The sequence below is a fragment of the Apostichopus japonicus genome, chromosome 16 (genome assembly GCF_037975245.1).
Source record: "Apostichopus japonicus isolate 1M-3 chromosome 16, ASM3797524v1, whole genome shotgun sequence".
Classification (NCBI taxonomy): domain Eukaryota; kingdom Metazoa; phylum Echinodermata; class Holothuroidea; order Aspidochirotida; family Stichopodidae; genus Apostichopus; species Apostichopus japonicus.
Window position 1 is genome coordinate 18,583,183 of NC_092576.1, and position 27,603 is coordinate 18,610,785.

The 27,603-nt window shown below is 36.9% G+C and overlaps 1 protein-coding gene and 2 long non-coding RNA genes across 4 annotated transcripts; 1 reads left to right on the forward strand and 2 right to left on the reverse strand.

Moving 5' to 3' along the window:
- On the reverse strand, positions 1–27,011 carry LOC139982732 (uncharacterized). The gene is made up of 4 exons (XM_071995809.1): positions 26,855–27,011; positions 4,147–4,283; positions 2,976–3,110; positions 1–1,118 (listed from the first exon to the last, which is right to left on the reverse strand). Exons 1-4 carry the CDS (start codon positions 26,871–26,873, stop codon positions 951–953), a joined length of 459 nt encoding a protein of 152 aa, XP_071851910.1. The 5' UTR covers positions 26,874–27,011; the 3' UTR covers positions 1–950.
- LOC139982734 (uncharacterized) lies at positions 7,655–12,184 on the forward strand. Of its 2 annotated transcripts, XR_011798315.1 has the most exons (3): positions 7,655–8,105; positions 9,795–10,015; positions 10,741–12,184. It is a non-coding gene; the product is annotated as an uncharacterized lncRNA (long non-coding RNA). The 2 variants fall into 2 exon arrangements; XR_011798314.1 differs by lacking the exon at positions 7,655–8,105 and having other exon boundaries at positions 8,137–10,015.
- Positions 17,167–26,577, reverse strand: LOC139982733 (uncharacterized). The gene is made up of 5 exons (XR_011798313.1): positions 25,952–26,577; positions 22,443–22,695; positions 21,684–21,873; positions 20,841–20,945; positions 17,167–20,283 (listed from the first exon to the last, which is right to left on the reverse strand). It is a non-coding gene; the product is annotated as an uncharacterized lncRNA (long non-coding RNA).
- Positions 27,012–27,603: the final 592 nt, after the last annotated feature.

The window sequence follows — 27,603 nt, forward strand, 5'->3', positions numbered from 1 at the left end:
AAAGTCGAGCTTTGGCAATAGAAGTCTTGATTTGATAAAAAGAGTCAAAACATTTAATGAAGATGATTTTAGAAGTTTGTAAGAAGATTGTAATATTATTTAATATTATTTATTTAATATTATTATTTAATATAATTTATTTATTAGTCGATAAACCTTTTTTTTTTTAAATGGTCGAATTGTGAGGAAAATATGGTCGTCGTAATTTCGAAAGTAAACGTTGAAATTTGGAAAACAAAGTTATTGAGGTTTTTGTGATAAAAACTTTTAGGCCACCGTAGCGTATACGGCGAACATTTTTATGGGATATACCCCCAAACACCATTGGTTTTACACACCTTCACTTATTTGAAAGCTTCATACGCCACTGCTATACTAATATATATAATACGCCAATTAGCCAAACAATTAATACGATTAGTACAATGGTATAATTATCTGTACAAAAAAGTCAGTTTATTTTACAAATAAATAGAATTACGACATATTACTTAAGGAGCATTGAAAATACTCAACAACCAACTATCGATATTTAGGAATCTTTGATGAGCTTTTCTCGGATTAATGTATCATATGCCGATCTTTAATTCTACACAAAAATTATCTATATTCATTAATGAAGGATGATATCCTAAAAAGATTATTCCTATTTTAATAATAATAACAACAACAACAATAATAATAATAATAATGATAAGAATTATTATAATAGCTTCCGTATTAATATTTACATGGGGACGGAAAAGCCAGGGTTGTAACTATGTTTGCTTTATAAAATACAGTGATCCAAGCAAAAGGTTATCAACTATTTAATAATAATAAACATCATCATCATCAGTGACTGTTTCACTATCTCAAACACTGGTTAATCGAACACTAGGAAGTTAAGTTAGAGGGTGGAGTAATGAATGATACTGCTTGAGTGCGTATAGTATCATTACGATCATCAGCTATCGACCCACAGATATTAACCTGTACACTTCATAGGTTATCGATGCAAGCAGCGCAGCGCTCAATAGTATCGCTGTAGTGATATAGCCGACCGTAATGAACATTTTCCCGATCTTCGATGACTGGTATGCTGTATCTATATCGCCATGTTTCAGTTCGTTACGGACCTGTTAATCAATCATAATAAGAATAATGCATTTCAATATTCACAAGTATTGAAAAATATCATCAAAAATATTGTATGATTTAATTAATATCACTCATTCATTTGATAGGAAACACATTAACGACTCTATCTGCCAATCGAAAAGCTTTAAAATGTGCTCACTGTTCCAGCATATATTTTATTTTTTAAGATTTGTCAAATTTTCCATACTCAATTCCATTGAATACGAAAGTGCAGTCCTAACGGTTCCACCCATCCCTATTAGTGTTATCATGGTATGTTAGTTTGATTGTGCGTATATCTAATATATAAGTGTTGTATAGGCTTAATAAAGCCGAGTGTTGACTTGTGATTTGGTAAGCCTGAGACATCCAAAATCTGTATAAGAAAAGAAGTGGGAGGCCGGGTGGGCCGGAGGGGGGGGGGGGGGCTCAAAGGCTTAAATCTGAACGGAGTTTCGGGAGGCGTTGAAAACATATCGAAACACATATTGTACTCTACAAATATGATGATTAGGTACTTTTGTATTGCCAATTTTGGTTGTTTTTACCAAGTGAACAAAATGGTAATTTTCAGAAGTAATACTGTTTTCAGGTTTAGAGTATTATGCTTTGTTCACAATGCATGATGACTTTTTTCAAAGACAAATGTTGTTGAAATGTCCTGCAATAGCGCTGGGGTGTTTATGATAAATCTGAAGGGCACGCTTTGGTTGATGTATTACATTTTGTATGAAAAAAATGGATTAGCATTAACATTTAGACCTGCGGCTCTTCATAAAGTTAGCCTGAAAGGATCATTCCACAGATTAAGCATATATTGAAACTGATTATCATGAACGCAGGGATGGATATATAAATATTAACTGGAACTCAAATTACGGTCAGTTTTCTTAGAATTTAACATATTTTGAATAGACATTCTGCCGAAAAAGTTACTCATTTTAAAGATTAAAACTAATTACTTGTAAAAATATACATAATTTATACTCTAACTATGTCTCACGATGAACCATTTCACGTCTAAAAGTTTCACTTTTTATGACCATCCCTCTTCCCCACCTTTCATGAGAGTCGGTTTCAATGCCCAGAGGGTTACACCTCATCATTTCTATAATCCTGGTTCCGCGCCCCCCTCCCCCTCCCCCGCCCCCCCCCCCCCCCCATTGAGTAATAAATATCGAATCAGTGATTCGTAACCTTAGCCACTACTCGCACGGCTCCATAGTTTAATTTATCGTTTATGCATATACCCTAGTCCCCCGTTTCCTCCTCTCCCCCAAACAGATTAAAAAACGTTGAGCTTAGAGTAGCATGGTCAATTCGAAGTTCGGACACCTAAGCCTTAAAACCCCCCAAAAACTATATCTTCTGGTCTAAATCACCTGAAAATATACTTGAGATGGTGGGAGAATTGTGTTATATTACGATACACTGCCAAACTTTCTTTCCTGCAAACTGTTTTCACGTTGTATTTCAAGAAGATTCTTCGTGATTTTGGACGGGTATTTCTTTGCTAGAGTATTGCGAAGTTCGGACACCAAACCCACAGTGTGACGCAGGTGATAAAATTGGTGGCGCAGTTGCTCTTTCAATAATTATAACAGACTTCATAGATCTCTGTCATTTTATTGACAAATATGTAAGTACTTTCTTGCACACGGGTCATTTTGGAGAGAAAATAACTGTAGCTTCGTATTTTTTGGTGAAATTTGGCTCCTCCTGTAGGTTGTCATGGTGAAATCGTGTATTTCTTAAGGAGTCCGAGTTCGCAGGAGTTCGCAGTGTTCCAAACTTCGCAATACTGACTATACTACAGGAATCGCATTCTAAAATCTGATTAATGCCTGTACACATACCTTTAAACCACATACAAGAGCCGCGATCCCACACAAGAAAGCCCCTGGACAAAGTAGTGAAACCACAATAGCCATGGCAAAATTAGGGGGTGGTTTATCTTCGGTGGCGTCCTGACTGATTAGACTGCTATTAGTCTGAAAAGTAAATAATGTGATGATATTATCTTTGCATGAACAAAATGCGTATTTTAGGCATTCTAACGCTTTCACTCATATTCAGTATTGTCACTTAGGCTTAGCGGTACGGAAGCTGCGGGGTTCCATCCCTACCATCTCCTGATGAGTCCCAAAAGAGAATCACTATATATGAAAGAACCAATCGAATATATTTCCGTTTACGTTCAGTTAAGGACTTTAAGCTATAGAAGCAATTACAATACGTATTAAGTCTCATATCACCGGTCTCAACAAAGCCTTGGAACCCCTAAACAACTACTAATTCCACAAACATATCTGTAATCCGTTCTTCTTATTCTTTGTTTCTGTATAGTCCTGGTTTTATTGGTACATGTACATATATATATATATATATATATATATATGTATATAAATATATATATATATATATATATATATATATATATATATATATATATATATATATATATATATATATATATATATGTATATAAATATATATATATATATATATATATATATATATTTTACTATTCATTTCACTGATGACCAAGTATTGCTGGCGAAAGTTCAAGATGTTTTCTTATACAATACTCCTTATCTGTCAATTATGAGTATTATAATTTATTTCTATGTTTTTGTCTAATATATATATATATATATATATATATATATATATATATATATTCTCATTCTTTGAGTGGTGTGTGCGCATTATAAGTCTTATATATATTTATATAAATATATATATATTTATATGGCTACTATTCTTTGAAGCTAGATTTACCGTGATTTTCAATCTGTCTCTCAGTATTCCCTCCCCCTCCCCCCTCCCCCTCCCCACCCTTCGTCCTTAACAAAGTTCTTTAAAGTTTTGACATTCCGCTTCAAAATATTCATACCACAGAGACCTACAAAATGCTGTGCTGAAACTTCAATCTGGGAACAGTTGTAATCAATGGATTCCAACTAATTTCAAAATGATGATATTAAGCAAAATTTGCAAACTTGAACTTGCTATAAGTCGTCTTACTTCATGCAGGCCTTCAGAGGACGGTTGTGAACAATTCGCAACGGCCACCTGTTGTTCTTCTTCGTTGGCGTTGTTGTTTTCTGTGGTTTCATCTGTTGATACCACATCTTTATCGCCCATGATCCTTTCTTTGGAACCTAAAAATGAAATACATGAATATGCAACAGTTAATCGTCTGAATGAAAGCGTCATCAAAACATTGAATGAGTTGGTCGGAGTTGGTGGGGAAAAAAATCCACCTTTCCTCAGTAGCTGGTAGAATGCCCATAAATAATTATTTACTTTAATTTTCTTTTATTTATCTAATTTTTGGGACGGTGGAAGGCAGTCCCTGTCTGGTACCTGGGCGGACCCCACCCCTTCTCCCCTCCTCACCACGCTCAGTGCGCCACTGTTGCTCTTTTCTATCTACTCTTTTCTCTTTATTCTTTCTTACTTTTTTCCCTTCGTTCTTTTCATAATTTCCCTGTCTCATTTCCTCTTTTTCTCTTTCCTTTATTTTGCCCACTATTGCAGAACTTTGCCGATTTCATTGGTGAATGGTGTCACACACCCATTCCCTCTAGATACGGCCCTGCCCAAGAGGTAGGCTAGGCTAGTTCGGATAGCCTAAAAGAGGTAGCCTGCCTATCCATGGTCCCCGAGACAGCATAGCTGTGTCAACACGAACCAGATAAACTTGTGATCGGTTACGACTAATAAAATGAAACAAAACATGCGACATTTATCCAGTATAGGCTAGCAGCTTTCTTACGTAGGTGATACTATAAGAGGGTGGTCAACTTATGAGCTGCCCACAAGTACATCACAACTGAACACTTTATACAGAAGACCCGGTTTTGGGCCCTTGCTTGACGACAAATGTCTTTTCCTGCACAACTTTGGTTCATCATCATTCTGAAACGTTATATACACAACATTTCTGTCGATCAACTCTACACTTGAATCAAGTAGTGCTTTCTTGTAGTTTAGGCATATTTTTCAACACTGCTTAGCTGAGTAACGAGTACATTATGCCTTTTTTCTATCTATTTATTTATTTTTATGTATAGTTTTTAAAATAATTCATTTAATGGTACCTTTTTCATTTAACCACAAGTATTTTGCGTTTAGTTTACAACTTCGATGACTACGAGTAAAATATCGAGTTCTTAGGGACGCCATTCCATTCTGATAACATCTACGCACCCACACCCCCTCTTCTCCCGCACCTACATATTTGCATAGCATGGTTAATCAAATATTTGCAACATATCAATTCACGGTTGTTTGCTTCCTTTTTCTCTTTTGAAAATGGACTGTCGGACCATTGGGATGTTAGAGATTAAGAAACAACGGTCTAGCTCTCCAGATGTAACCCCATCTCAACGTTCAACAAGTACTTGAGAGTTTTTTAATCCTCGTTTGATTGGGTCTATTCATTGGCCCTTGAAACCTAGTATGATGACCCGTTCCAAGTGATCCAGAATGATTTATTTTACACTTATTAAACGATGGCACCGTGAAAACAATACTTTGAATTGACGTGCTTATATATCTGATAAAATTGATGAATAGCTAGATATTAAAACGACTGGAGAGTAAAATCTACGGTTGTTTATCTAGAAAGTGCTATGAACAAGTGAGGTTTCTATCTACTTAGACAAAACTCTACAATGTCCCGCGAATAGCGAAGAGATCTCTAAAGGGAAAATGTTATGAAAAGCATTTATGGTTGGATCTGATTACCGTTCCTCGCCGCACCATTCTCAGAATTTATTCAAAAGTTATGACGGGACGGTAATACTAGTTAAAGGTGTCCTACCACAATGAAGTCCTCCATTGTCTTACGCACTAAAAATCGTCACTTCCAAGGCCGCTATAGTGCAAAAGACAGGAGCTTTTAACTGAAATATTATATACATACAAAATGATAAAATGATAGCTTGGGCTATCACAGCGCATTCAATTTTTGTCACTATCACAGTTTAGAATTTTGAGCTAGAAGAGGTCGAAGTTTAGCATATAGTGCTCCCCAACAACCCATTTGTCAGCTCTCGCTACGATACGTTATGATCTTCCTGTTTCACGCAGGAATTTTTCAAACGTCTTAAAAGCCCTTTAGTCATCGTCAACATCCGATAGATTAATGATGGTTAAAAAATCATCCCTGAAAGTCACTTCACTAGATTAAAGTTAGGACTATTTTCCGATGGTTAAATTTTCAGTGAGTCGTTCATCACTCTAATTGTGGTAGCATATTCCTATATATGCATATTGTCATAACTTAAAGCAGCATTCAATTGTAGCTGAAAACAAGAGAGTCCCTTGCTCGGCCCTCTTATCCGCTATTAATTGCTCTCGTATTTATAAAAGGAAACATAGTAAGATTACAGCCGACATTAAAGGAACGTACTTTGAATGGCTTCATATTTTGAAGTTTCTATACTCCTTTAACACTTCCCTTCTTGGAGAACTGAATCGCTATGAAACTTAATATCATTCATGGTAACTGTAAAATTTTGTGTTATAATCAAGGCAAACTTTCCGTTTTTAATTAAAAGATCATCAGTAGTTCTTATATCATATCCAGCTTTGAATCAAGCTCATCTCGTGAATTGGTGGTATTAATACATTCGAAAATCATTTTCTTTTAGTTATTTGTGTATTATCAAGCACGTGTATATATATATATATATATATATATATATATATATATATATATATATATATATATATATATATATATATATATACATATACCGGGTAAATCAGTATAGGCCTAGTTGTAGTCTCAATCTCTTAGTAAAACGTACTCACAATCAAACTACTTTGACGTGAAATATCCAATGAAAACTATAAAACAAAACCACAAAAACTACGAACATACTAGTGGAATATTTAAGTCCCTAAATTTATAAAAACTTGGTGATATTATAACAGTCAATGTTGCTACGTTTGCTTACAAAACATGGAATGGATTACTATACCAGTCACTTATAGTAACAGAGTCTTACATAACCATCACACAAGACAAGCCGACAACGCTCATTGCAATTTTTACCATAGTAACATAGGGAAATTCGGTCTTTGTAATAGAGCAATACAAATTTGGAATGATCTATCAAAAAAGTTGAACTCTATAACTTCAAAACCCACATTCACCAGACATTTGAAAAAGGAATTGATTAACTTGTACTGGTATTATATAATCGATTCACGTATCCATCTCAGCATCATTAGGATATTATTACTGTATATTTAATCCTTACGTATATACTGTATATATTATATATATATATATATATATATATATATATACATATACATATATATATATATATATATATATATATATATATATATATATTTATATATATATATATATATATATATATATATATATATATATATAGCACTGGATTGGTATTTACGTTTACTTCTCCGAGTTGGTGCTTAGGTTTACCTGAGGTGAAATGATTGGATCAACTTGAAATTTTACATCAGTATACCTTATGGTACTAGCACTGCATATCAGTCGTTATAAGTTGCTACCTACTTTTTGGGTCATTTGGCAAGGAATAATCCAATTTGTCAAACCCTTACGGTAAACCTAAGTCTTGCTCTCAAAGTATATCCCCCAGTTGGTATATAAGTTGACCTGACGTACAGGCATCCGTAGTTTTCTTGACAGCCGCAGTTGCCTGTATTCAGTGTATACGCTCTACATTGTGTACACTGTATACGCCAGGGCTAACGCTAAAGCATACCCGTAGGCTGCATTGCATGCAACCCAATAACAGTTTCGGCTAATATAAGATGATGTGTAGTATCTGTTCCCTCCCGATGTAAGGGGACTGGGCTTGAGATCGGGTCAGTCGTTCGCCGGGAAGTTTGGTTTTCGTGCCCAGGTTCTTTCCTTGTTGACTTTTTCTTAAAAAAGTACCGTTAACACGAAAACGTCTCACCAACAACTTCAGGTAAGGTCCATGAGATTAATCAATAAAGTTTGGTGATATTAACGTTGATATTATAACGTTGTTGCATACAGCTTCACGTTATTTGTTCATACCCATATTTCAATACTATAGTCTAGACTAGCTTCTAGCCTAAAACTTGTAAGGCCTAGCCTACGTTCGACTGTAGCCTAGGGCCATAGTCCAAGTCCTAACACTACCTTAGCATTGGGTCAAGGGTAAACTGGTCTGTAGTTTGAGCTACAAATTAATACCAACTGCCAGAGAAATTAGATTTCAAGTAGGTCAGCTTAACTTCTTAGCCTACTGTGCATGTACAGTATGTATCATATATGGCCTTAGATTTTGCTGGACAATTATGTTACTGTACATTGCCCTAATCATGACCAGATACTGTAGCATGGTCGGCTTTTAATTGACGCACTTAAGGATTTGATCAATGATATCTATCAAGGAAAAATCCAAATTACTCAACTGTATGTGTTTTTCATATGTGTAGCTCCTCAGAAATGTTCTGATCTCAAAATATTTAAGGTTCTGTGCTTATGCACCGTACAATTGAGCAGAATTTGACCACAAAATGTCTGCCGTGTCAAGTTCTTTCATACCCCTAAATTGACACATTTGTCGATAAGCTAACTGTAGTGTAGGCCTTAGTATACATCCATTGACTTTAGATGCTGTTTGCTATGCTCTGAGCCTCCTAGCTCTGACAGGTCATGTCCCAGAGAGTAGTGTTATCATATTGAGGTAATGTTGGGTATTTTAAGGGTGTAAGATTTCCAAATGGCCAAAAAACGTGCAAAACTGGGGGGAGGGTGTTAAAAGCTTAAAAAATACCACAATTTGGTCAGCAAATACCTCAAATGGATTCAAACTCATGAAATATGTAATTCTGTTTGACTGCAAAAAAAGTTTAGGTGGCCTGCTGTATCGTTGCTAGTAATAATTTAAGGTGCGTCAATTACAGGGGTGCGTCAATTATGAAGCCTTTACTATACTGTACAGTAGCTATGCCTAGATTATTAGAGACTGAAGTCACCATGCAAATGCAACTTACAAGTAGCCTGTATTGAATAAGAGATGCTATAACTGCTAGAACTTTTCAAAAAGTTCTTGGAAGTCTTTACTCTCCAAAATATTCTCAGACATTCTAAGCACCACTGTACTGTAAGATGTCTGAATATCCCAGTGAGGGTATCCATAAAAACAGTTAAAGGATATAAAACTAGAAAATCCAGCATCAAATTTGGGCCAATGCAGAATACCTTTAATCTAAGTCTCTCAAGTGATGCATTGTGTTTCAAGTGTCTTATTTATAACTAGCCAAAATTTGTACAAAATAACAATGCCATGCATCCAAAAGGTTATTGAGTCAGTACATTTCCATAATGTAACTATTACAAAAGCTGAGTGCACCTAATTAAAAGTTAACATCCTCCAAAAATATATATAACACAAAAATTTGATAAAGCCTTCTGTCCCCTCCCTTGCATATACTGTAGGTCATTTTGTTAAGTCTATTTAGATCCACCAAGTTGACTAAATGTGCAATATTCAGTGTTAAAGATCTGAGCTCTGTATTGGCCCAAAATATATTGGAGAGAAGTGTACAATAAAAATTGAAATAATGCACATCTACACTCTGACCATTTGATATTTATTTGATTGGCACTGTTAATGTTTTCTCAGACAAATTTGATGATCAACATTCTCAATCTCAAGATGAATGACAACAGCCCACTATCCAAGGGAATAACACTGTACGATGTAGCTGCCATGCAGTGAAAAAGTCAATATTGGAACGGTTGCAATCATAGCTAGAGCACAGATGCCGCCTGGGACAGACTGATGTGGTGACCTACTGCATCATTGACAGCAAAATGGAAGATATTTTCTGAATTAACCAAAAAGTAAGTTAATATTCTGTAGGTTTGACATCGCATAAACTTGATACCATAGGACTCTATTATCTCAAATACGAGTAACATCTGAGGTAATTTATTCCAAAGTTATGGAATGAAGAAAGAAACAATCAGAAGGGATGAAAACTTTTGTATGATCTGGTTAATGTGGTGGTATCTTTTCCTCTATGTCCATAGTATTTACAGTAACTACACTAGAGCTATATCCACTCTCTGGTTTTTAATCTTAAAGGTCAATGCAAGACAACACCAAATTGTCAGGCTAGGTCCACATAAAATGTACATGCATATTTAAATTTTGAAACCTTTACAATTGGTAAAGCTTGAATGACTTGCAACTTTTAAAAGCACTTGCTATGGTAGGGAGCTGTTTCAGCTCCAATTGAATGCATGGCTGCATAAATAAAATGTGTAATGTTGTATACAAGGCAAGATGAATCAAGAATTAATGGGCCCAAAATGGGATGGATAAACGAATTGAAATTTACAGTGAAAATAGTATATATGAAAGGTTGTGAGATGATTAAAATATTGGCTGAATTACAGGAGATTTAGTTTTGTAAAGCAGTTCATTGTTTTCTTCATTTGTAGAGTGTGAGGTCATGTGAGGTCTAATCGGTAATCGCAAAACATTCCAAGCTATATTGCGCGTGCTATAATTGGGACCAAATCAGCATATCTTTAAGAGAAAGCTTTTCTTTTTGTACCAACAGATGGATAGATCTACAGGCTAATACAGCAAAGGATATGCTCTAATTAGAAATGCCAGGCAAGATTATCACACAGTTTACAGTGGGGTGAATACAATCATCAACCAAGCTTTTCATCATGCTGTACATAGTGGTATACAGTAGCTCCTTGTTGGGCTTATCAATTGAAAGCTTGCATAGAAGCCGATGCCAAGCAAAGCAAAAGTATGTCCTGTAAATCGCGAAGTAGATTCACACATCTCATGTATATCCTCTGGGACACAGCACATCTTTCAATGGAGTTAGGAAGTTGCTGGGAATAGTTGTTGGATTGGCACAGTAATGTAGTATTTGCTTCACATAAATGCAGAGCAGTAACAGAAAACTAACTAGTTCCAGGATATGTTACACTGTTACACCATATAAAAGATAGAGGAAATTAATAGTATAAGCTTCAAGCAGACAGAACCAAGAGAATGCAGACAGTCTTCATGGGAAGTCTTCTACATATTTAACTGTATAAATGGACTCATTCTTTTGCAATGTACTTCTTGAAATATTTTAGTTTGGTGACATTGTGGCACTACATGTTTTTGTAAGTATTAGGGAACATTTGCAGCTGCTTGTCAAGAACATGGAACTTGTTATACAACTGAAGTGGTCCTGATGCTTAAGTGTTGAGGTTACTGGATATTTTGCTGCCTTACCTTGCTTTAACTGTTCTTAAATGCATTTCTCATGTTTTAAGATGTTTTAATTTTGTATTCCAAACAAGATCAGCAAGCCATAGTACAGTAATTTTCAACAACCACCACACAGATACTTGTGCAGGACTAAGGGTATTTGTTAAGCAGATTACTATTATAAAAATCTTTCAAACTTTTATCCCTCAAAATCTCCAGGGGTACACTGCATTGTTTCTGAACCACAGTTTCACAATTCTACAAGTGGGGTTCAGGGGTTATGCTATGGGAAAAGTTTAAAATGTTAGGCCTGACTTAATTACTGAAAGCTTGTGGTCTTTTATTACACCAAGAACCAGTTTATTCTTTAAACAAAATTAAATTATTTCCCCTCAAAATTGAGGGGAGTGAATACAGCAAAGGCACATGCAACTAGCACCAATGTCATGGAAACCTAGTGCAGCCCAATGAAACATACTGTAAAACCACAACACTTGTAACTATAGGTATGAAATTGTGCAATCCAGGGGTATAGTGTATAATTTTGTCCCTCCAAGCATGGAAACTCCATGATATTGTGGTAATTTGCATTGGTTACGGTATTAGATACAGCCTATACTGGTAAGTCTAGATAAATACTTGAGGTATAAGTTAGTTCCCAAAATGTTTCTCATGTATGAGAGAGGTCAGTAAATTGAGGTCATGAAATAGTGCAAGTATCCTGGCTTATGTGAAATAAATCTTGTGAAAAATATAAACTGGGATTGAAAATACAATCAACTGCTTGAATATGATTGTACAATTTTTATTGTGTCTCGTCTTTTAATATCATGCTAATCTCCACTACTGTATGTGTTTGGTAATAAGCCAGATTTCTGGGTAGAAGTTTAAAAAAACAAATCGTCAACAATTTTTGATGAATTTTAAGCAATCGCATTCACTGCCTCTATCTCTGTTTATGTTTTGAGTCAGCAACACAGTATACTGTACAGTAGTGAAAAGAAATGGACACTTTCTGTTGTATTCCTGATCAATTGAAAATTGTTTGTTGTTTGACTGTTTGTAGCAGTATTCCTCTGAGGAGTGAAAAGAAATAAACATACAGTGAACAGTTGCAACTGCGCATGCATTTATGCATTACTTAAATTATGTTCTGATGCAATTCATGTAATATTCACTGTCGATTTTAGTTCAAAACTGCCAGTATACCATTAGTTCCTGAGCCATAATTTTTTTGCTTTAAAAATCTGGCTTTGAGTGTATAGTATTTTGTCAAAAACATAAAAGTGGAGGGGCTGCTTATCATCATTCCCTGAACAGGCTTTACCCAATTTGTTAACTATAATGGTAACATATCAAAATGTCTGGGGGACTTGCCACAGTGCTGACAATTTTCAAATAATTCCATGGTTCCACCAGGGATGTTAGAGATGGACAAACAACATTTGACCTTTCTTTAACGTTTGTTTCGTGCCGACATTAATACTGTTTTTGGTCCAATACTAATACCTAAATAGGGTGACAGGACAAAATCCCCCCGGACAAAGTCCCCCTAGGACAAAATCCCCCAGAGCCAAAATCCCCCTGGACAAAATCCCCCCTAGGACAAAATCCACCCAAGCCGAAATCTCCCCAAGCTATAAAAAATCCCATCAATTCTTTACAAAAATGTGTCATCCCGGTCCCCGGTATCGTCATCCAATACCGTCATCCGGTACCCTCACCAGTATTTCCATTGGTACTCTCAGTGGTACTCTCAGTGGTTCCCGGACCAGTACTCCAACCATACCCCGACCGGTACCTTAATAGTGAGCCTGACAGTTACCCCCACCGGTACCCCTCCCTGACCAGTACCCTGGACTGTACCCCGGCTCGTACCCCGGCCGGTACCTCGACCGGTATCCCAACTGGTATCCTGAAAGGCACTCTGACACATACTCTGACAAGTACCCTTACTAGTACTGGTACAATAAACAGTAATTTGACCGGTCCCTTAAATGTCACACCATGGAGCTATATCCCATGGCCACACTAACAGGTAGCCTCGCAATTACCCTCAATGATCTCCCGACCAGTCCCTTGACCAGTATCCGGACTGGTATCCTGACCAGTACCCTAACCAGTACACTGAGTGGAACCCTGACTGGTAGAGTGACCAGGATGATGACCGGTACCCTGACCAGTCACATGACTAGTACCTTGACCGGTACCCTCACAGGTACCCTAACAGGAGCCCTCACAGTAACACTCGCCAGTACCCTCACTAGTACCCTGACCAGTCCCCTGACCAATCCCCTGAACGGTACCCTAACCAGTGCAATGTCCCATGCCTTGACTGTCACACCTGGGCCATCCCTGGTTGTTGCAGGCAGGCTTTGTATGGGTCAGGGGGATATTGTCCGGGGGGATTTTGTCCGGGGGGATTTTGTCCTAGAACCCCTAAATAGCACTCAAAACGGATAATGGTACCAGACGGTACCTGTACGTTGTCTGCTAGATTCATACGATGTCAAAAGGCTAGAACATGCACTATAATACTGTTATCAGTCGTGAGTAGGTATATACCACACTCATCTCATATCAGTATTTGTTTCTAATGTCATAACAGGCAGTGGCGGAGCGTCCATACAGTCAGGCGGGGGGGGGGGGGGCGGACTCAAATGTGAAGCTGGCGCCCTTTTCAGCTATTCACCACTTTTTACTTATTCGCGATTATTTACTTTTTTTATTGCGCTCTCATCTACCTATTGACATTTGTCACATTTTGTTGGCGATGACACCTATACCTTAAAGGGTCATTTCCGGCGATATAGGGAGTATCTTTACTCAAAAGATTTCTGTACGCTCTGCGCCAACCTGTGGTGGCACTCCGCTTAGATAAAGTCGAAAGCGCCCATACAGACCTTTCTTGCCCCTCTGACCAATATCCCTAGCTCCGCCACTGGCTCCCAATCTTCTTCCCCGTCAATCCGTCTAGTGTCCCCCCCCCCCCTACCCCAACCGAACCTCGTATGTTAAAGGAATATCTAATGATTAGAGACACTTATTCTAATGTTAAATCAGCAAAGAGCAAGCAATAATGATTTTATCACTAAGATTTTTTTTTAATTTTTCAGTTACACCGTCATTTAACTTCCCACTCAATCTTACACTCCCTGATACTCTTCCATCCCAATGTAGGAAACTTCATCGTTACACGCAGCACGCAACGATCTTTGTTCTACTTAATTGATCCTAACTGAGTCTTTCAACTTAAAAGCATATTTTTTCCAAATAGATTAGTGAAAGTTACACAGTTTAATAAATTAGAAGCATCTCCTTGTTAAAGAATTGTATTATCGGCGTATAGTCTTCCGATAAGCGTAACTTAGGGTTGAAAGAAATCAGTGAGAGCAGGCAGTAATGATATAAACTTACATATATATATATTTTCAAATCTCTTATTGAACGAATTATCAGCCCCCTGGTTACATCGTCATTTATCATCCCTCCCCCATCCTGCCCTACCCTTCTTCACCTCACACACTCCGCTCTATGGGGTTAAAAGAAATCAGCGAGAGCAGACAGTAATGAAATTTACTTACATTAATGAATTTTTTAAATCTCATTTAGGACAAATTATTAGGTCCCCCTGGTAACATCATTTACCCCCCCCCCCATTCTCCCCTTCCCTTCATTACAATCACTCTCTTACACCTATTATATTAGATATCCTTGCAAAGCGTGATGAACTAGGTCCCTCATTTATCTAATGCGTGGGAGGAACTCGAAACTTTCTTCCTTATCCGCATATTCCAAGCTTTCTCCAAGAAAAGAGTTACAGTACCTATTACCCAGATTTTCAAAAATAGCCTCCCTCCTCATAAAACGTGATGATCTATGTCTCTCATTAATCTAAAGCATGGATGAACTACCAACTTTAAGCATATTACAAAGTTTTTCCACAAAAGAGCTAAGGAACCTACTACACACAAATTATGTAAATGTCACTAAACGGCATCCGTAGGGACATCGTTTTTTGGTCCACATTTGAGTTTCCATCATATCTTTAATCTGCTTTTCATACATATCTTTTATTGTGATTGTTATGATGACCACATCTAAGGACTTTTGAGTCGTATTATTGTATCCAGTGGAATTGTCTCGCTGAGATATAAAAGGATGAATTTTCCGTACGTTTTCACGGTAGGCCCCTCTGTTCAAGGTCAATGCACGACTATAACATTAGGTCCACTAAGTGCGGCTATTGGTCTCCATTTGCCACTATTGCAGTAAACCCAACCGAGCAACGTGTCTACGGTGTCTCTTAAAAGACAATATTATTAACAAGTTCGAAAAGAATTTTTAATCTCTTTGGTGTCATTTTTAAAGTATTTCTGATAACATTACGTACAGAATTCTTTTATATGTGAAAGGTACATATGAGAAACATGACAATGACCGTGATAAAACATATTTCAAGATTACTAGCGATCAATTCGCTCAATTTGTTTCAAAAAATGATTGAAAAGTGATATGAATTCCTTCTCATTCATTCTTTTTATTTGAGCATGTTGAACGCTTGCGATAACATGTCATTACGAATCATTGCAGACGCTCACCCAAACCGTTAAAAAATACCGTCCCTCTCCCCCCTTCTCTTCCTACACTGAGCTCCCAACAGTGGCGGAGCGTCAATACAGTCAGGGGGCGGATGCCCCCCCCCCCAACGGACTCATATGGACTGCTGGCGCCCTTTTCAGCTATTTATCACTTTTTTTACTTATTCGCGATTATTGACTTTTTTATGGCGCTCTCATCTACCTATTGACATTTGTCACATTTTGTTGGCGATGACACCTTTTTATTCTTCGTTTATCTGCAAATTAGCAAGGCCCGGAAAGGGTCATTTCCGGCCATATAGGGAGTATCTTTACTCAAAAGATTTCTGTACGCTCTGCGCCAACCTGTGGTGGCGCTCCGCTTCGATAAAGTCGAAAGCGCCCATACAGACCATTCTCACCCCCTCTTACCAATACCCTAGCTCTGCCACGATAACAGGAGTGACTTTCCATATGTTATTGGTAGGAAATTGCAGGAATTATTGGAATCCTCAATGAAAACTATACGTAGGTAGTCTTCTTTGCGTGGGGATTGAGTTGCGTAGGTGTTACACAAAAATGTAGATATGCTTTCTTTATTCTTGTGGAAAGCCGCTTTCACTTTGATATCAGATAAACCTGTGGTACATGCAGTGAAGTAGCCAAGATTGTTCCAGTGGAGGGGGTGGGCGCTTGGGGGGGGGGCTTGACCAATTCCTGGGAGGGCGTCTTGTTACTACCTGAGTGGAGTGCCACCATGGGTTGGCGCTCAGCGTACGGGAAATTTTCAGCTATAAAGACCTCCTAGATCGTTGGAAATAACACTTCCCAGGCCTTGTAAGCTGCTCTAAAGTTTCAAAACATCCTTTATTTTGAGATCCCCATGTCTTGATATGGTCATCAAATAGTTTAGAGAAATAGAAGAAAAAAGACAATCTGGTAAGTTGCTTTGAAATATCATGACATATCTCGGCCTATGCGCTATGTCACGTCAGGTTTTTCAGCAACTATAGCCTACTGCCGGTCCGCGGTCGAAGGGTCGTTCATGAGTGGTCATCATGGAGATTCGATACCATGCAGACCAATGAATGATATATTTTTCGCACATGTAATTTTTTCGACACCCAAAATCCCAGTGGGCGGGCGACAAGTTTTCATGGGGCTGTCGCCCCCACCCCCCTCCCCCACCCCTCCCCCCGTGGCTACGCCACTGGGTACATGGTGCCGAAGCACATATCTTCAAAGTACTGTCTCCAACTTTCAATTGTTTCAAGCTACTATGTGACCAAAAAGAAGTTCTCAAGATGAAGTTGCAGATCTGAAAGGACCAGTAATTTTACTAGGAAACCTTTCGACCACGTACACCTTTGAAGTAGGATAGGATTACACAGTATTTGAATTCTTCATCGATCGGCTTGTATTAAATTAGCTGAAACTCTATAGACCAGTCTTGCAAGGTTTAAAGAAATGGCTCCTTACATAGTTGGCATGATTCAAATTCATCCAGTGCAAATTCATCAATATAATTGGTCGAGAACTTGCTAGAACAGTAAGCTGTCTGAATTAGCATCTTCAGATCGAATATGGGTTTGCTGAGTTAGGGAGCAATATGTTCGAAGTACAAGGACCAACCAATGAACACAATTTTAACATAAGAGGCAGAGATAAGACACTATAGCAGAAATCATTATGTCTTCTTTCTGTTTATTACTGATAAATGCAAATATTTTCATTAAAATCAATATGAAATTTCACGTTACTTTCAGAAATATATAAACAAAGCAACTTCTACAACTTCAGCTCATTCACATTCATGCTATCAGCTAGAAAATTTACCATGAGGCACATTTTCTATGAGGCATTGATGTGAATACCACTGACATAACTTGTGCTATTCAAATGGATAAAGGGCTTGGTCAAGTCATGAATAAGGCTCTGCCCCATATATTGCACATGTACAAAAAGGGTTACTGCTTTACATGCAATACTTTTTTGATGGGGGAGAGAGGGGGTGGGGGAGATGTGGTAACATGTTGAAAAGACCACATCTTTTAATTTGTCATTTTTCTTTTGAACATATGTAAATGTTCAAAAGAAATGAAAGCACTTGGAAATTTCTTAAAGAGATAGGCAGTTGTTGCCCTTGCACTGCTTTGAAGTCTGCACCACTGTAAATATTGTTGAAGGAGTGGAGTTCTGCAAATCTCTTCATAGTCAAGTAATAAATTTTTCTTTCACTGATTGTTAAACAGCTCCTAGCAGTAATATGTATTTACACGATATTGTATCTGAGGTTCATTATGTAACCGCTGTTTTCTACATAGAGTCAAATTAAAAACCAATGTTAAACTTGTTCACCTGCAATGGTCTAAATTCAGAAAGTACATCAATATCATAACTCTTTTGCATGTTGTATAACGGTACTGAATTTGAAGTGGATTATATTTATCAATGAATATAGCAATGTTTTGGGTAAAAACAATTAAAGCATCCACTTGAACTTCATGGCTTCATTGCATTGTTTGCTACTTCCTCCTATCTAGATTCGAAAGGGACATGTAGATAAATGCTCAATACCTCAAACAACATTATTTAACCTTGTTTCCCACAAAAAATGTTCTGTCCCAGTTTCTGTAAACTACTCGGGATAAATGGAGGTGTGGGGGGGGGGGGGGGAGTTGGACAGGTTGTATTTGATGTTGTATTTGACAATAAATTCACCTTCCCAAGGAAGTAATACAGTTCTTTAAGTGGCATTTTATGAAGGACCTACAGTATGTAACAATATCAGAATTGGTTATTGCCTCCTGCTGAAATGTCCAATAAAGACTTGCAGTACTGGAATGTTCATCAGATTCCTCATTTTATAGAAACATCTGTGTTTATTGAAACTTTCCTAGGATGTTGCCAACAAGATGCAGTTGAAGTCTACTGTACCTTGTTGTCAAAGGTGGAGCTCACAAAAAGTCAACTAGTCTTATTCAAGCAGTGGCAACATATGGGAAAAAAGAAAAGCAAAATATGGTACAATTTTGTTAATATAATTTTGAACTATTTATCCCAACACCCTATCCTCCTTTTAAGACTTTTGCAAGCTTGTAAACCAGTTACAGCACTCATGCAACATGATATTACAAAGGTTCATTGCCAGAACATGAAACTAGCAATTTGGAGTAAATTTGTTAAAAGAATGATGAAGTTAATACACTGAAATATTGAATGGGGCTCAAAAGAGCTTAAGAAGTCTTTTGAGGTACATTACTTGTTCTGATAAATATATTAATTGCCCTAAGATTCAGCTATTAAAGCAGCTACTAGTCAGATACTAGATAGTATGGGATCATGAAGGTTTTCAGATTTTACCTATATTGGCCTCAAATAACCTTTGACTTGGCTAAGAGCACTCAGCACATGATACACCTGCATACAAACTTCCATTCATCATTCCAATATTGAACTATCATGTTAACATGGCTTTCAGTTTCAGATATCTAGTTATCTCACATGGGCTTCTGCTATACTGTACAAATTTATAGAATAGTACTCAATGTCAGAAACCTATATGCACTACATATGACTACCAACTTTTCCTTGTTGAGTTAGATGCTCTATGTTACTCTACTGACCTTGAGTAGCCTTTGACCCTCAATGAAGCCAACACCTACTGAAAATTCCATTTTAAATATAAAATTAATGAAATGATTCAGAAAATACTTTATCAGAAAGGAAAACTATTATAAACACTTCTGTTCATACTGACCTCAGCGTAAACAATTTAGAGACCAAGAACATATGGTATAATAACTATTAGCTAACATTTCTTCCTTCTACTCTGCAATTTTGAGAGAACAATAAGCAAAATTGATACTGGCAAATGTAACATGGCAACAATAACAATAATTCACAAATGATGATGACATCAGAAAAAGTAGCAACCATGACAATGATGATGATTTGAAAATCTTAATGAGCAATCCTAAATGTAACTAGAATATCACTTTTAGTAGAGTAGGGTTCAAGCCCGTTTTAACCTGGCGGTGGTCGTGGTTTGAATATGATTTTGCCTCTCCCTGCATGGTTTGAAAGTTGAGCGCCCGGGCTGAACATTTATGAACCAGGAAAAGCTTGCTGCCACTTATCTGGTCCGAAAAAATTATAGCATGAGGTAAATTTCCTCCTGGGTGCATAATTATCATAACAGGTCAAGAATTTTTACCAAAGGTGATCATATTTGAATATCTGGAGTCGGCTCAGACTTGAAGGGACTTGAATTTGGCTCATACCAAGTGGACTCGACTACAGCTCTGCCATAAATATAAAAAGATAATGGATTGTTAATAATTTATTATATGATGTTGAGAAGGTAGAGACTTAGAAAGTTGACTCCTAAATGTAATGGATAGCATTAAACTCTTCGTTTCACTAACAAAAGGATTCTCAAATACAGTACTAGCAACATTACAGCTGAAATAATGGATCACCAATACGATGCAGTGAAGAAAGGGAGTTTAATAAAGAGCATCCCTCAATGTAATGACTAGGATAAAACTCTTAGTTTCACTAACAAAAGGATACCACATGCAGTACCAACAAGAGGGATGCCCATAATATTGAGGGTCCACTAGACTTAAGGTTTGCTAGACCTAACACCCCCATTGTGGGAAGCATTATTGAGCGTCTAGTTAGCATTTATTGGGTAACTGAAAGTATTGAAGGACCTTGGTGACTCCCCTCCCAGTAGTTTTATAACATTTATGAACCAGGAAGAGCTTGCTGCCACTTATCTGGTCCGAAAAAATTATAGCATGAGGTAAATGTCCTCCTGGGTGCATAATTATCATAACAGTTCAAGAATTTTTACCGAAGGTGATCTTTGGTATCTGGAGTCGGCTCGGAATTGAGGGGTCTTGTATTTGGCTCAGACCAGATGGACTCGGACTCTGGCTAATTGGACTCGACTACAGCTCTGTCATAAATATAAAGAGATAATGGATTGTTAAAAATTTATTATATGATGTTGTGAAGGTAGACACTTAGAGAGTACTCCTAAATGTAATGGATAGCATTAAACTCTTCGTTTCACTAACAAAAGGATTCTCAAATACAGTACTAGCAACATTACAACTAGAATAGTTGATTACCAATACGCTGCAGTGAAGTAAGGGAGTTTAATAAAGAGCATCCCTCAATGTAATGACTAGGATGAAACTCTTAGTTTCACTAACAAAAGTATACCACATGCAGTACCAACATGGGGGGGGGGGGGAGATGCCCATTACATTGAGGGTCCACTAGACTTAAGGTTTGCTAGACCCAAAATCCCCATTGTGGGAAGCATTATTGAGCATCTAGTTAGCATTAATTGGGTAACTGAAGTATTAAAAGACCTTGGTGTCTCCCCTCCCAGCAGTATAACAACTGGAATAATGGATTGGTGAAACAATGTTTTATTTGATACAGCGAAGTAAGGGAGTTACATGAATAATAGTTAATGCAATGAATATGATTAAAATCTTTGTTTTACTAACGAAAATTATTCTCAAATACAGCAACATAAGAATTTGTATAAATGGATTATTAATAATGAATTTTATGATGCTGTGAAGGAAGAAAATTCATTAACAAATTTTAATTTGTATGCTGCATGTCATATACCTGTCCAGAAACTAAAAAGAAAAATTCAAACTCATAGAATGCACCTTACCTGGCTCCAAGCAATGACATATAAATCTAGTCCTCATTGTATCTACAGAAGTTGTTTGTCCGATTTTAATCGAAAGCCTTTCCTTTCATTGAAAATTTTGATCTTCAGTAAAAATATTCTTCTGTCTGCAGATTTTATTGATGACAGTACTTCCTTCTCTTGTGGAGAAATTCCACCAGCTCTTGTTAACCTACAACAAACCAAAACAACATTTCAATCATATGTCAAAGTTTCACTGAAGTAAATTCCATGTAAATATTTTTTAAAGCCTCACATTTTGATATTGACATTGTTGCAAAAGGTACAAATAAACACATCATAATCAAGGTTAAAATGTGATGGTGTGTTAACACCTCAAGTCTTTGCTTCACAATCCTACCTACAATTCATTCCAGCCTGCCAGATGGCAGATTTACATTACATTTGGTTTTCAAAGACTACACATAAAGTCATTTCAATTCTGATAACATTCTATGATGGTGGAAGTAGCAAAGTAAAACAAAAGGTTTGGCAGTGGACTTGGTGGGAAGTGGAAAGTCTTTCTTACATTAATTTGTTAGCCGTTGCCTTAGATCGTTTACAGTTTTTGAAAATAAACAGCAAATTTTCATCATCTTTGTTCGTGTTGAAACTTAGTACAGTAAATTTATATTATGTATAGTGTGTGTTGATCAGACTAAGAGGATATTAAAGGGAAGGCTTTAGAAAACTAACTTCAGGTCATAGGGATTTAAAATATATCTCACAGTCAATACTTACTGAATATTAAAGACAACTGGGGATGTTTGCAATATATGCTTGTGGGAGCTCCTTATTTCCATATAAGCCATTTCTCGCTGCATCCCATGGTCAGCACGAACCAGCAGCTCAAAGTTACAGTATTTTGATATCCTGCGTCGACCTTGAAATTGCAGCCCTGTACTTCTTGCAATAAAGTGGAGCATATCTGCTGTGGTGTTCTCATTCTGCATTCATGCATTCCTCAAATTGTGCCAAATTTAAGCCATCTTTTCTGACAAGAGAATGAACATAAATAAGTCCAGATAATTGTTTCATAAATTGCAAGTGGAAGTCTTGACAGTGCAGTTCCCTATTTGATGTCAATACTTACTGTAGTGTACATGTTGTCCAATATTCATGTCAGTTTAGTTAATTTAGCTATCACTTTTTTCATGGAAACCGCATATGCAACAATTGAGAAAAATGCCACACTACTAAGTTTGAATATTGATCTATTATTTGGTATGTAAGTTGTACCCAGGAATTTAGCATGCAATCACTTCAAGAGATTGACTGAGTATTCATGCATGGTTCAATGCCTCATCTCGCATGCAGTTCATTTACTTAAAAATTGCATGCACCCTAGACTATGTATACCGGTACATTTAGTCCCTCAACGTATCATTTGGGGTTTAAGCTCAGGAGTACTCGTGTACACAGACTTTGGCATTATGACTGAGTTCATTTTTAATGTTTGGTTTCAATGATGTTGAAACTTTCCACTCACGATGGCATATGTGTGCGTGTGCATTGGTAGGAGTACTGTGTTTGTGATCCTAGCTTGTAAACACAGTTTCTCATGACAGTAAGCTATATCGGACAGATCTCATAGTTGGTACAGTATGTATGTATAGATGCATCACAAGTACAAGAAGCCTATTGTTTTTGGTGAAGGTCAAAGGTACAGTACTTTAGGTAAAAATGGTCAAATTGTTAAAACTCAATTTGAAGCATGGATAGATCTATTTATTGGTATGTCTAGGCCAGTGGTTGGGTCAACAGGGCAAACTTGTGAAAACCTTATTTAAACCATACATCTCAAAGCAGGGTACACTAGCTTGCAGAGATCTACATAATGTTTAGTATCATGTTATATCGCTACAGAAGGCTTTCAGTGGTCTTTTTAGATCCCCAACTGTCACTTTGAAAATGTTGTTTATCACAGTTCTCAATAGTTTTTTGCTGTATATTATTAAGATACAATAAGTTGTACATGCAGCCTACACATATACAGTAGCATACATGTCAAATTGACAAATTCATAAAATGAAACTTATTACATAATGGAAACCATGTGCAGTGCAGTTTGCATAATGGTGATCTATTTATACACCCAACCAGCTAGTATCAGATCATAGCAACATGTTACCACATGTATGCATTTAAGTGTTTTGTCACACAGTACTGTGCTAACATCATACAAGGGAGTTTTATTTGTTCCATAACAACTCTGATCATAATAGCCTGTTCGTGCAGGGAGTTGTAATGGAACAACTCCCTGGTTTGTGCTATGGACATGAGAACTATTTAGTGCCTGTTGAACATTAGTCTTGTGCATTTTCATGTTACTTACTAACACCAAATTACTGCACACCTGTAGATGGTCATTTTTAAAAGTATGAAAACTGAATACAATCAAGAGCTTTTATTTGGACATGATACCCAATATGAAACTACTTAAGTTGCACATACTGTATGTATGCTGGTTTTTATATCATGAATGATTTTTATAGGAGCCATGATTTTTTTTTTTTATGAAGTAGGTCTGGATTCCCTTGGCATTATAACCTGATTGATATTTAACCTCTGTGATTGCACTAATATGTGAGACCATTGATCAACCTAATTAATAGCTTTTAATGATGAAGACACAGATAACAATTTCATAACTCATTAGTGTGAACACAATGCAAGGTTCAATGAGGTAAGTACTGTTATTTCCTTAAAATGCATAGCTGGTGGTTTTTCAACATACTCTAATCCTTTCAAATATGTTACATTGAATCTTTACACTTTTCCATTGATATATCACACACTGTGTTTTTTTGTTATGGGACTCCGTAAAACTGGATCAAACCTAGCAATTTTGGACAAGGAATTTTCTCTTTTTGCAAAAACTCCTGAGTGCTCAAGTGACTGTACAGTAGGTCACCCTGTGAAGGCATTGTGGGACTTTGAGGAATACTTTTGATCAAGCTATTACTTCAGCACTATTAACACTACCCACATCATAATGTTAATATCAAAATGCCTAAATTACTTAGCCATGATTGCATTGTTATTCTAAAATGAATACTCAATTGTTTACCTTCAGCCATGATTCATCCCATAGGTGCAGGGAAAAAAAACTCATGTTACAAAAAATTGTTGTACACTGCTACACTGAGGCCCTATGTGACTTACTGTAGTTCTCTGAATCAGAACCAATGACACACCACTACTACTGTACACACAGGGCTAATTGATGCACACTTACACATATAGAGAATATTGTGGGGATGAATATTGTACTGAGACGGGAAACGTTTTCACATTTTTTACTTTTGTAACCCGTTTATGAAATCTATCAGGGCCTTTCTTTTACTGTAGTGTTCCGTTTGCTTGTGTATCTGTTTTTGTGGAGTTGTGACTTTCTGACTGCCTTATTTTATGGCAGAGAGATTGAGACATACCCAAAGATTTATATTTTGTGAAATGGTTCAAAATTGCATCGCACGAATGCAAGTTCTTTCATACCCCTAAATTGACACATCTGTCGATAAGCTTACTGTAGTGAAGGCCTAAGTAAACATCCATTATCTTTGGATGCTGTTTGCTATGCTCTGAGGTAATTTTGTATTTTCTGAAATGGACAATAAATTTTCTATCTATCTGAGCCTCTAACCTCAGAAAGGTCAGGTCCCAGAGATTAGTGGTATAATATTGAGGTAGGCCTAATTTTGGTTATTTTTAGGGAGTAAGATTTCCAAATGCCCCAAAACATGCACAAACACAATTTGATCAGCATATACCTGAAATGGATTCAAACTCATGAAATATTTAACTCTGCTTGGCTGCAAAAAGTTATGGTTGCCTGCTGTATAGTTGCTAGTACTAGCTACAGTAGTAGTAGGCTAGTATAGTAATAGTAGTACTAGGCCTAGGCCTAGTAATATTTGGAGGTGCGTCAATTATTAAGCCTTTACTTTAAATGATCTGGAAGATCACCAGGCTGCAAAATGTGTAGGTTGACCAGTCTGTTACAAGTATATACTTTAATTTATTTATCATATTTTATATTCCGAGTATCAGCAAAGGCAGTAGCAGGCAGCTGTGATTTACCATAGCCAGTAATACTGATAGGTCCAATTTAGGGCTAACGTCAGGCCTAGGCTAGTCTACTCTAAGTCTAACTCTAACCATGGTCTTACTTTATTTGTGTTCAGCATGAAGGTATTTACTCTAAATGTTATTAATATATCCGGAACACTTTTAAGGAATTTACTTACAATGCATATACTCCACCAAAGTTCCAAAAGCCAACTTCAAATGGGCAACGTTTACGGTAACCTGCGGCACTTTCCTTCGTAGACTACATGGCTAGGCCTACATAAAGTAACGTTGAATGTAGCCTAGGCTATTGGGATAGCAACGATACGATCCGATCGACTGCTCTACCACCGAACACAGAAAGAACTGCTTATATATGGGGGCGTTGTTTCGTTACGTGTAAATTTGCCAGTTAAAATAGAAACTCTTATTTTCTTAAATATCCCAAATTAATGGAAGAAAACATACAAACACGAAGATTTCAGTGTAATTAGAGGAACCTGTAAGTTTCGGAACTATATATAGCCGCATTTGGTCAAAATCGAGGTGTAAAGTTGGGATCAACATATATACCATGTTCGTAATTCTGTTATATACCCTTCGGAATTACCTCCACTTTTGAGGGGATATTTTACCCTTTAAATGAACGATTTTTTTTTTGTAACTTCGGAATTGATAAGTTTATGAGGTTTTCTCTTAACTCGAAATAATCATTCCTCAAAGGAAGTGAAATTGATTGAACAAGAAGACCCTAGACTTAGGTTTACCTGGTGTCAGGTAAACCTATCCCCGAGGTAAACCTATGTCCCAGCTATCATGCGTTGAAGTAAACAAATATACCAATGTGTATATATATATATATATATATATTTATATATATATATATATATATATATATATATATATATATATATATATATATATATATATATATATATATATATAATTGTACATTTTTCTTTTCTTTTCTCCCTGGGAGTCTCCTACCTTGTTAAGTCTTTTTAAGACTTTATGAGAGTCTTCCTTTCCCATTGTATATACACAATTGGAGATAAAAACAGATAAATAAATGAAAAAGATACCTTCTGGTAATGTTTCCATCTTGCGGCGGGTAGAACTTGAACGACCACTAGTTGTATATAGAGTTTTATACTCCGTTCGTTTGATCCTGGTTGTATTGTTTGTGTGTAGAAGTGGTACAAGACATCATATACACAATTACACACCTAACACGAATTAATCGATAATTCGGTGTTTGGACAGGGCCCGTTGTCTCCTGGTATCCCGGTAACCCTTTACACTAACCATTATCCTGTCAACACAAAGGGAAACTATTGCCTTCTATTGAATAGCTCCAATGATTCAATGTATACGTATATGGATTACTGGTCACCGTTAGTTATGGATTGCCGTACGTTGGGACAGGTGAACACATGATCAATATAACGGGGCACTCGGGGAGTTTGGAGGAAGAGGCGATTATGTGAGAGTGTAGTGGGGTTGTTCATGTTTGTTTGTGTGTAGGCCTTATATACGCTTCACAAGTGATGACATTGGACAAAAGATATCCCGGCCACCATGCAGTTGTCATACAATAGAAAACAGTTGAAACCTGTTCATATACAGTACGTTATTACCAGTTAAAAGATGTTGCGCCTGTTGAAAACAGTTGGAACATGTTAATACCTGTTATTACCTGTCACCAAATACCAGTTGCAACAGGTAGCTGTTAAAACCAGTTCAACAGGTATTAACTGGAATTTTCACCTGGAGAATAACGGGGCACTCGGTGTTTTGGGGGATAAGGCGTTTTGTGAGGGTGTATTGGGGT